Below are 11,467 nucleotides of genomic sequence, written 5' to 3' on the forward strand. Positions count from 1 at the left end.
GGAGAGCGAAACCCAAACCCTGCTGTCCCTCTGCTCTTGTCACACCGGAGAAATTCAGCAAGCTGACACGAGTAGTAAGGGTTAGCTCACATGGCACTTAAATAAAGAACGGAAGGGGTTCGACGGCAACCTGAGGAAATAGGATTAGAATTGGCCTGCTTTTGTTTACCAACAAGTCATAGGAATAGGTTGCAAATGGAAACATCACCTTGTGTAGCCTTTTCCCAGAGGGTCAACTTTGAAAGCCATTTCCTGTAAATGTTTTGCCTTGTCTGGTTAAACAAACTTAAACTTTAAATAGGCCTATAAAATAGCAATTAATATAATGGAACATATCCTCAGGCTATTTAATGAAAGGTGGCAGAGGGGGTGAAAGAACAATGTGTATACACACCAATCAAACGGTAAATAAATGACAAAGGTTTTCTTTCCCCCCAAATTACCAGTGAATGGCTTTGTTTAAATTATTAAATTTGGCCTAAAAACACTAGAGGGTGTTGTTTTCCCCTCATCATTCACTGCCTCTTCAACTCAGCCTTTTGACACAGACCGTCCGCCTCAAGAAGTAGTCGAACTGTACTCAAATATGACACTTTGCTCGTGACGGTTGGAACATCACACCCCGAAATAGTTTGACAGGTACTTTAGTGAATGCAAAGTTGAGCGCCTTTAAATGTTAGATTTTGGTTGAGCGATAAATCCCCAATTCCAGCAACACTTGCCTCTCCCCATCCTCCCTCACAGCTCATTAGCATAAAGCTGGAAACGTAATAACAAACTTTGGAATCTTCTTATCCCATCAATGTCAACATTATAGTTGTTTTGTTACCTTGTTAACGTCACTGTGTAGTCTACTAGCGTTATTTAACTGTTTGGTTTACCTTTTTATTTAATGACCCCACGAGGAGGCCTAGGAAGAATCTCTGAACAAAGCAATCATTCATTTCTTGATAATAGACTGTGAATATGGGTGCTGCTCAAAAGATTTATGTAAAGTAGGCCACTCTAAATTCAAACACCAATTTGGTGACCAATGCTGGAGCAGGATCGCACAGAATAATTATTTTAGTAACATCGGACTGCGTCTGGTGACAATAACGCATTTGAGTAGAGGAGACAGACCAACAAAAGCCAGGGACCAACAAAAGCGGCTGGATGCGATGCCATGAGGAGAGGGAAGTCGTCTGAAATCTGGCTATACGTGACGTCACGAGATTTCCTCCTAACAAGCGGCAGCTGCTGAAGCTAGTGGCGGAGACGGGGAGGACCGTCGCCGCAATATCAGTCTACAAAACATTATTTTTGGACACCGTAATCTTCCGCAGCATCCGCGGCAATGGATACATCACCGTCCTGCTTCTATTTTTAACATTGACTGTTCTATCCATATATTTTGCTACGCTGGAATCACAAACGCTCAAAGGGGGTGTCCCTATAATTAGTCGACTACCAGGTAAAATATAATACCATAATAAAAATACGAACCATGGAAATAAAAGCAGAAATGTGTTATTCAGTCTAAAGGTTTGTGTGTAGTAGTAAGGTTTTGTGAAAGCATTTTATGGACGGATATTGGGTGGGAACGGTGGTTAGCATGCTAGCTTGAATGCACGTCATTTGCAAGTTTGGGATGCGATGCTGGGATGCTGCAGGGAGGCATTCTCTAGCGCGAGCTACAATGATGGGGTGGTGATGTCTGGCTTCGGCCCAGTCCCTCCCTTCGCTCAAATCAAATTTCCTACTCTTAAAACATATAATGACCTCGTCCTAAAACGATGAACCCAGTACAGCATTTCTCACACAACCCCTCTGATTACCATTGGAAACAGTAAAAATAGAATACACCAAGGCAGACAGCCAAGCCAGTCAGCTAGCCTAGCTTGCTAGCCTAATGCGTTAGCTAGCCACAGTAGCTATCTAGCATCCATCAGCTAGCCAACTAGCCTAGCCCTGATCATCATAGCAGGCCAGCTTGGTTTACAATAACATGTCCGTGTCTAGCATGCCATTTTCTCAGATGTTTATGCGCATAATAATGAATAAAATTCATCCATTGGGTTTTATTACATGCTTCCTCCAAATTGTAATGAAGTGTACATGCAAGGCAGGCGGATGTTATTATGTAACAGCAAATGACACCACACGCCCTTGAAACAAAAGCTCTTGTTTCATTATTTGTTTGTTTGTTTGTGGTACAAGGCCTAACCATGTCTTACAAATTGATGGCTGACCCGTTTCCTGTAAAAGAAGAAGAAGAAGGAAAAAAAACGCAGTTCACAACTGTTGTGTCCCATCAAATGGAACGCCTGTCTGTGTCAGCCATTGTTTTTGTTGTCATTTGATGGCTCCCATTTGTTGTCCATCATTCTGTCTTCCTATAATGGTATGCGGCGAGGTGGTGATTGGATTGGCGCTATTATTTTATATGTTTAAAGCGCAAATATATTATACAATGTCCTTACAATGCTGCCATATACCTCCAAAACATATTTATTTTGTAATTAAGTTGTGGCATTTCTCTCATATAATTCAAGATCATTGGCTGCATCACAAGTTATGATGGGATGCGATGCTCATCAGTGTTCCATGCTGTATGTTGTCATTACATCATCATGACTCATTCACCAGTTAAAAGTCATCAGAGAGCAAGAGAGAGTGATGACTGGCAATATTAGATCATTGTAATTGCAATGTGCCTGGAGACGTATTGGTTTTTTCGACACCATGTCCCGTTGTGTTGAATCCCTCTGGACTCAAGATCCAAGTAAAAGTAAAGTCCATGCTGCTTCTCCGAGCAGTGGCTCTGACCTTGTCTTTAAGGTTACTTGTGTAAATACGACAAGATCCTGTAAAAGAATGCATGGGTGATGGGCGGGAACCCCTTATGGATGTGTACCTTTAAGACTTCAAATGGCACAGCATCAGCATTTTGAAGTGTTCCCCACACACACAAACACACGAAAACACAGAGAGGAAAGGGGACATGTTGGCTGGTGGGCAGGGTAGGGACAAGACGGGAAGCGTGTGCTGGGGTCTTAACAATGACTCTGGTTCTCACGTAAGTGTTTGTAAGGAACCCGGGGAGGAGAGGGGGGGGGGGGGGAGGAGGGCTAGGGGAGGTGTACAGACACAGTGGAGAACGATATGGACCTGACTTTTGTTTTTTCTCTTCTTCCTCTTCTCCCTTGTTTCCTTCCAGGCTGAGTCACCGCTGGAGTGCCTGAAAAGAGGAGGGAGACAGAGAAAGAGAGAGTTAAGTCAGAGCGAATAAGGTGAAGGTGCGTCGAAGGGGAAGTAGGGAAAGAGTGAGTCGGGGGGGAAAGTGCAAAGGTGAGGGACATAAACGGAAAGTAAGAAAGAAAAAGTCAAGTAAATCAGAGAAAAGAGTGCGCGCGAGTGCCGGAGTGAGCTAGCGAGAGAGAGAGAAAGAGAGAGAAAGAGAGAGAAAGAGAGACAGACAACGTTCACACGAACGCAGCGCCCGGGTCAACACAGACGGGAGACAGCGCGAGGAGAGGCGAGCGCGTCTCCGAAGCCGACGGCGGGACTGCAAGGTCAGGACAGCTGACCCACAATCCCCCCCCGCTCCCCTCCCCCCTTCCCTCCCCCTCCCTCCCCCTTGCCCACCCCCCGGCCCCACCTCTCACCTCCGCTTCCCAGGTTAACACTGGGGTTGACCTGACGAAGTGGAACCACCATGAGCGATCAGAACGTCGTGAAGGAAGGCTGGGTCCAGAAAAGAGGTGAGCGGACCGCGGCGGGTGGATCAAATACGGGGCACTGGGCACTGTTTTGGAGGAACTGTGTGTGTGTGGGTTTGGGCGTGCAAGGGTGTTAGTGTCTTTATGCCTTTATATCTGTGTGGTGTGCGCGCACGCGCATGATGTGTGCACTCCGATGTTTGTGCGCGTGTCTCGCAACGGGTGCTGCCGCAAGGAAATGTGTTCAGTGGTACCATAAGCACACACCGGAGGATGACTTCACTCCCACACGTTCCTTCCTCTCAGACCTCCAGAAGTCCCTGAATTGTTCCCAGAACCCTGTGGGCTCTAACAGTCGTCTAGCCGTGCAGACAGCCATCGGGGCTAGTTCATCAAAATGGCGTCAAAACTAGCCTTGCTTTTGTTGTTGCATGAAGCTAGCCTATAAATAGGCTGAGAATATTATGCGATTAGGCCCACTTTTTCTTCACTGCAGATAGCGTCTTGGTTGCAGAGAATAGTTCAGTTGTTCGTATGAACAACTGAGTTCAGTTGTTGAGTTGTTCATATGACAAGACACCAAAAAAAGTGAAAGTATATTCTTTGATCTTGTCAAGATGTTGAAGATTCCCTGCAACTGTAAACCTTGCAAACAAAGTGTGCAGATTTTGATTGACAGAAATAACAGAAAGGCCTTCCCTCCGTGTCCAACTTCCTCCTTGTAGGAGAGTACATAAAGAACTGGCGACCGCGCTACTTCCTGTTGAAGACAGACGGCTCCTTCATTGGCTACAAGGACAAACCGCAGGACGCCGACCTGGCCTATCCCCTCAACAACTTCTCTGTAGCAAGTAGGTCCCTTTCACCATGAACCCAATCTCTTATGAATGAACAAATGACTATTGCAGCTTTGGATGTGAACGTAGGACTGAATTTAGCTTTGGTTTCGGGCTCAGCCGAAAGGAGAATTCCATTCAAATATGCATCAGCCTGAATTAGCTATCGGAATGGGTTGTGTTGAATGTTCACGCTCCAGAATCCATACGGCGAGTGACTAATGTTTGATCTGCTTTGTCAACATCCATAATGTGAGGGATGCACATTGATTAAACATCTTAACTCCCCCCCCCCCCTCGCCCAACTCTCGTGCCTTGTACCCTTCTATTTATTTTCTGCTTCTCTCTCCTCTCTCTTTCTATCGCTCCTTGTCTCTATCTTTCCTCTCTCTATCCTTCTGTCTCTCTTTCTCTCCTTCTGTCTCTCTCTCTGTCTCTCTCTCTCCCCCCCCCTCCCCCAGAATGTCAGCTGATGAAGACCGAGCGGCCCAAGCCCAACACCTTCATCATCCGCTGTCTCCAGTGGACCACAGTCATCGAGAGGACCTTCCACGTGGACACGCCCGACGAGAGGTGGGCCGTCTCTGATTTGTAACCCCGCCCCTTCGCTTCACAAAGCCTTTCACGGTTCCCAGTCCCATCGTGGGGTCTGTCAGTCGACAGCACGGAAAGAAATTCCCGGAGCCAGAGTTCACTGCCCTGTCTCTTAAATGGGCTGGTTTCAAAAGGCCTTCCGGTGATTTATTTTGTATTTTCTAGAAGGGTCTGGAAAATGTAGCTCACAATGCTAGTATATGGCCTTAAGCCTTAATTTCAACCTAGGGTTGCCACCTTTGATTTGTGATAAACTGGGACACTCGGACAAAACAGTTTGAAGAAGGAAATTACAAATGATGTTTTATTAACTATGAAATTTTAAATTGAGAAATAAATTCACAAAAAAACTAACAATTCATGTCCCGGGAATGAATAAAAAATGTTGATCAAAAATCCTGGGAAAACCAGGACGGGTAACAACCCTATTTCAACCTCACAGGTCCACTTCATTGTTGAGTTAAGATGAGAGGGACTGATGTTGGACCAGGGTTGGGCTAATGACCAGAGGGCTGTGTTTGGGCCAGGGTTGGGCTAATGACCAGAGGGCTGTGTTTGGGCCAGGGTTGGGCTATTGACCAGAGGGCTGTGTTTGGGCCAGGGTTGGGCTAATGACCAGAGGGCTGTGTTTGGGCCAGGGTTGGGCTAATGACCAGAGGGCTGTGTTTTGGCCAGGGTTGGGCTAATGACCAGAGGGCTGTGTTTGGGCCAGGGTTGGGCTAATGACCAGAGGGCTGTGTTTGGGCCAGGGTTGGGCTATTGACCAGAGGGCTGTGTTTGGGCCAGGGTTGGGCTAATGACCAGAGGGCTGTGTTTTGGCCAGGGTTGGGCTAATGACCAGAGGGCTGTGTTTGGGCCAGGGTTGGGCTAATGACCAGAGGGCTGTGTTTGGGCCAGGGTTGGGCTAATGACCAGAGGGGTATGTTTGGGCCAGGGTTGGGGCTAATGACCAGAAGGGTGTGTTCGGGCCAGGGTTGGGCTAAAAACCAGGGTTGGGCTAATAATGGGGTGTGTTTGCTCCGGGTTGGTTTCCCCAGGGATGAGTGGGCCGAGGCTATTCAGATGGTGGCAGAATCCCTGGCCAAGCAGGAGGAAGAGGGCATCCTGTGCAGCCCCACGTCACAGATCGAGAACGTCAACGAGGAGGAGATGGACACCTCCACCAGCCACCACAAACGGAAGGTGCGGATGAAAGAACGTGTGTCGAAAACCGTCTTAAAAAACACTAAGCAAATTTTCCCCTCTCCCCGATATTGAGGACGTAAAGTTCCCGTTTTGGAAGCCAAAGCGTTTTTTCAGACCCCCCCCAAAAAGTGTTCTCGTGCTGATCTGAAAGAAATGTGTATCTCTAACCCTAACCCCTTTTTCAGAGTAGTGTTAACCTGTTCCACAGCCCCCCACAAACAACAGTGAAAAAACAAACCCAAAGAGTGCAAACTAGAAATCCACTGACCGTCTGTTTTGAACTCGTGTCTCTTCTGCTTCCTCCTAGACAATGAATGACTTTGACTATCTGAAACTACTGGGAAAAGGCACTTTTGGCAAAGTCATTCTGGTCAAGGAGAAGGCTAGCGGGACCTACTATGCCATGAAGATCCTGAAAAAGGAAGTGATCATCGCAAAGGTACTTTCTGGAGCTCAGTTCCGTTTGTTGCAAACTGATCCTGTTTCAGCCTTGTTTGTCTTCTCTAATTCTTCACTCCACGAAACACCCCAAAAAGCAGAATCCCTTTCTTTCTTTCATCCCCTTGTTTTGCAGGATGAAGTTGCCCACACGCTCACAGAAAGCAGAGTATTAAAAAACACCCGACATCCATTCCTAACCGTGAGTAACTACCATGAAGAAACGCCACTAAAGTAACACACAGCTAAAGACAAATGGTCTTCGTGTAGACCCTTGGGTTCACTGACCATTTGAAGACTTCAATTCCTCCAATGTCTTACTCGGTTGTATTGCTTATAAAAGGACAACGACTAAGCTAAAAGCTCACGCTCATTTTTGGTGGCATCACCTTTGTTTAGGCCTCTGTACATTTTTGTGGTGACGTTCAGTGTTTGGGCTTTTCCTTGTTTTTCCAGTCTCTGAAGTACTCCTTCCAGACTAAGGACAGGTTGTGCTTCGTCATGGAGTACGTCAACGGCGGAGAGGTAAGCGCTACCCGGAGGCAGCATGCAACAGCGAGACGGTGTCAACTAATGATTCATCAGTTTGATAACTATCAAAGACTTGTCACAAACACTTGTGGGTAAATCGTTCAAATAGTTTGGTGAATGGCCCTCAGTCAAGCACGCTAACAGAGGGAATCGTGTCTGAAACCAGTTCCCCCCCCCCCCCGCCCCCATAACCACTTCTTCATCTGAACCTTCTGATGGCTAACACATCTCACACACACACCCCACACACACAGACTTACAGTGAGACTTTGGAACTTTAACCCCCCCCCCCCCCCTCCCGAAAAGCAAAACAGGATTTCATCCGACTGAAGGCCTTTGAGAAAGCAAACATTCTTGTTCGGGGGGGGGGGGGGGCGGACATCCATCAGCATTCCTTTGCACTCGTCTAATACTGTTGAGGCAAAGTGCAATCATTTGTTTTAACACATACGCCATAATTCCCCCACTCAAATGTAGGGGCCGCATCTGTGCATGTGGTGCCAGCTCTTTGCCCGCCTGCATTCTTTGACATCTCGCTTCGCTTCTGTCCACCTCTCCGCAGCTGTTTTTCCATTTGTCGAGAGAGCGAGTGTTCTCCGAGGACCGCACCCGCTTCTACGGCGCCGAGATCGTCTCCGCTTTAGACTACCTGCACTCGGCCAAGATAGTGTACCGCGACCTGAAGGTAAAAAAAGAAGGTCCACCGCTACAGGCTGCGTGGAAACGGCCGCAGATGGCAGCAACGGTACCACTGCCAAGAATCAGTTACACAGCGGTCTTCACCTCTCGCTGGCAACTACATCGATTTAAACGCCCCAAATTGAACCCTGCCCCAAGGGATAGTCCACTCGAAACACATGCCAACGCATGAAGAATGTCTCAAACCAAGCTGGCATCTCTTGGCCATTGTCCAGTTCAGTATTTCGTGTTGTGCAATGACTCCTTTAAGAGGACAATAACATTCGAGGGGTAAAACAGCACAGCGATGAGGTCCTAATGAAACGTTCCTCTCTCTCTCCCCCCCCCCCCCCCCCGCCAGCTGGAGAATCTGATGCTGGACAAAGACGGCCACATCAAGATCACCGACTTTGGCCTCTGCAAAGAAGGCATCACCGACGCCGCCACCATGAAGACCTTCTGCGGCACACCGGAGTACCTGGCCCCCGAGGTCGGAGTTCACATGCTCTGCTTAGCTGCTTAGCTCATGTTCACACGGAGCCCCACGCAGCCATGCACATCACTGAACCCACCAGGAGGGACCTTCAAACATGCCCCTGACACATTCATATTGCTTGCATGGCACACGTTTTGTCCCCCCCAAAACTGTCATCGTAAAAGAAGTACACGTTTAGTTTCCCCTGCGTGTAGACTCGATTGAACGTGAACCTAAACATACGACTCATGCTCACACTGTCCGGGACAGACGATTGATGGGCGACCTCATTTCCTGTTTCTCAGGTCCTGGAGGACAACGACTATGGCCGGGCGGTGGACTGGTGGGGCCTGGGCGTGGTCATGTATGAGATGATGTGCGGCCGATTGCCCTTCTACAACCAGGACCACGAGAAGCTGTTTGAGCTGATCCTCATGGAGGAGATCAAGTTCCCACGCACCCTCTCGGCCGACGCCAAGTCCCTGCTGTCCGGCCTGCTCATCAAGGACCCCAACAAGCGGTGTGTGTGGGCCCCCCTCTCGCTCTCCCTCTCCTCTGTCTCTTTCTCTGTCCGTCTCTTTCTCTCCTTCTCTTGCTCTGTGTCTCTCTCTCTGTCTCTCTTTCTCTCTCTCTGTCCCTCTCTCTCTCTCTCTCTCTCTCTCTCTCTCTCTGTCTCTCTCTCTGTCTCTCTCTCTCTCTGTCTCTCTCTCTGTCTCTCTCTCTCTCTCTCTCTCTCTCTCTCTCTGTCTGTCTCTCTCTCTCTCTCTCTGTCTGTCTGTCTGTCTGTCTGTCTGTCTGTCTGTCTGTCTGTCTGTCTGTCTCTCTCTCTCTCTCTCTCTCTCTCTCTCTCTCTCTCTCTCTCTCACAAACACATACACACGACAACACACACATATGTAAACACAGAAACTCAAACATATGCATTTCCTGTCCTTCCCACGCATATGCAAACACGCATGCAAAACACACAGAAGTACACACAGAAACAGGTACCGCCTCGCACACACTTGCTCGGGGGAAAGGGGGGGGGGGGGTGTTTATCTAAAGCATTAAGCGAGTCAGCAAGCAAACACTCCACAGCGCTCCCTGTTTCCTGGTTCGTAAAGAAAGGGTGGATGGAAACGGGACATTGATTATGTTAACGTCGTTACGGGCCCCATTAAGATCCCCATTCCTATCTCTGTGGTCTCCCTGTCCTCGCAGACAACAACAAAGAACGAGAACTTAGACGTTTCATACATCGGTGTAGTCGCCCGAGATGCAAAACGAGAGCTTTGGCTGTTAGTCTGACAAAGAAAAAAAAACCCACTTGTGATACAGAGAAAGGGAGAGAGTGAGTGCTGAAAACCACAAGAGAGAAAGAACTCGTTCACCCCTTCTCCACAGGAAGTTATTTCAAGATCAAGAGCAGTAGTCCAGTTTTTTTTTTGTGATTTAGCGCAAATCTTTTATTTGATCACGTCTATTTTTTGACTGTTGTGCTTCGCTTGTGACAGACTCGGCGGAGGGCCAGACGACGCCAAGGAGATTATGCGTCACAGCTTCTTTGCCGCCGTCGACTGGCAAGACGTGTACGACAAGAAGGTGAGTCGAGACGGGGCGCTATTTTCTGCCACATCACCGCGGTCACTTGACAATTTTCTGTTTGTCTAATCCCAGTAATATTACCTAATCCCAAACCCTAGGGGGGGAAACTGTTTAGAGAGTCTACTTTTAGCACTAAGATGATCAGAAATCCATGGTGTTCAAAGGCTTAAAGGATGATCTTATAGCATCTCATCTTTCAAGAAAGGTTTTGTTTGGATTTTTTTAAGCCTATAGACGTGGCGATCGATACTTGATTGAACGGGCACAGTGACAACAGATGCTCTGAAACTCCCATGCCTGATATCTCGCACACAAAAACACCATGTGACTTCAGCGTCCCCCCTCCCCCCCCTTTCCCCTTCCTGTCGCCTGCAGCTGGTCCCGCCCTTCATGCCCCAGGTGTCCTCGGAGACAGACACGCGCTACTTTGACGAAGAGTTCACGGCGCAGACCATCACCATCACCCCTCCGGAAAAATGTGAGTCCAACCCTTCACCGCCCGCAACCCCTCGCCTGGTCGCCCTGCGGACTGGATTCGGACGACTAGAACTTGGATTGTAGCTGCAAGGATAGGTTGCTGTTTTGTGACATAATAACAATGCCAGGGGGTCAGTAGAAAGGGTCATTTGACGCAGTCATATACGGTCTCCGAGGCGCACAGACGGGGGGGGGGGGGGGGGTGCAGATTTGCATCGTACGAATCCTGGGAGTTGCCCGAGGGCGAGCGCTACTACAGCCATTTCATTACATCGACTGTTTACAGCGTACGCCTTTTTCCTTTCCCGACACTCCATTTCTCTTTCTCTCTCTGTCTCTTTCCCTCTCCCTTTCTCCCTCTTCCCCCAACAGTCGATGAAGACGGGATGGACGCCGCCGACAGCGAACGGAGGCCTCATTTCCCCCAATTCTCCTATTCGGCCAGCGGGCGGGAGTGACATAGCCAGCCGAGCCCAGCCAGCCTGCCTGCCAGCCGAGCCAGTGTTCGTCGCCCCCCCCCCCCCCCCTCCCACCCACCTCCCCCTCCCATCCGCGGCCATCCGAGGAAAACGCGTAGCCATTTTAGGAAAAAGTCTCCCCTCTTTTTCTCCTTCTCTGTATCCACGTGCAGACAGGGGGAAGTCTTTTTCGGGACTTTAAAAGGGGTTTTGCACAGTGGGATAGACTCAAACCGGTCTGCCCACACAAAAAAAAAGATGGAAGAAAAAAAAAGTATCCTACATTTTCAACGCTATTTCCTGCAGAAGGCAATGTTTTTGTTATTTATTTTTTTCTCCGTCAGTATTAGGTTATCGACCTGTTGCGTTCCTTGATTTTCTTTTGTCGTTTCTTTGTTTTTTTTTGACTCGTTTTTGCACTTGGTTTGGAAGAGCCGTTCTAGGGAACAAAACCAAAAATGTTGCCTTACGTGTGCAGATGTTTCGTATCATACAGACAGGGTGTTT

General features: G+C 48.3%; 1 protein-coding gene across 2 annotated transcripts; it reads left to right on the plus strand.

Moving 5' to 3' along the window:
• The first annotated feature begins 963 nt into the window (after positions 1-963).
• On the plus strand, positions 964-11,012 carry akt3b (v-akt murine thymoma viral oncogene homolog 3b). Of its 2 annotated transcripts, XM_084685015.1 has the most exons (15): positions 964-1,453; positions 3,200-3,554; positions 3,661-3,743; positions 4,427-4,552; positions 4,999-5,110; positions 6,169-6,313; positions 6,624-6,755; positions 6,891-6,956; positions 7,211-7,279; positions 7,848-7,970; positions 8,325-8,453; positions 8,744-8,958; positions 9,935-10,022; positions 10,401-10,503; positions 10,875-11,012. In XM_084685015.1, exons 3-15 carry the CDS (start codon positions 3,698-3,700, stop codon positions 10,958-10,960), a joined length of 1,440 nt encoding a protein of 479 aa, XP_084541141.1. In that variant the 5' UTR covers positions 964-1,453; positions 3,200-3,554; positions 3,661-3,697; the 3' UTR covers positions 10,961-11,012. The 2 variants fall into 2 exon arrangements, with proteins under 2 accessions (XP_084541141.1, XP_084541142.1); XM_084685016.1 differs by lacking the exons at positions 964-1,453; positions 3,200-3,554 and having other exon boundaries at positions 3,618-3,743.
• The last annotated feature ends 455 nt before the right edge of the window (positions 11,013-11,467 follow it).

The sequence above is a fragment of the Hypomesus nipponensis genome, chromosome 21, assembly GCF_054491055.1.
Source record: "Hypomesus nipponensis isolate SF chromosome 21, ASM5449105v1, whole genome shotgun sequence".
Lineage (NCBI taxonomy): Eukaryota > Metazoa > Chordata > Actinopteri > Osmeriformes > Osmeridae > Hypomesus > Hypomesus nipponensis.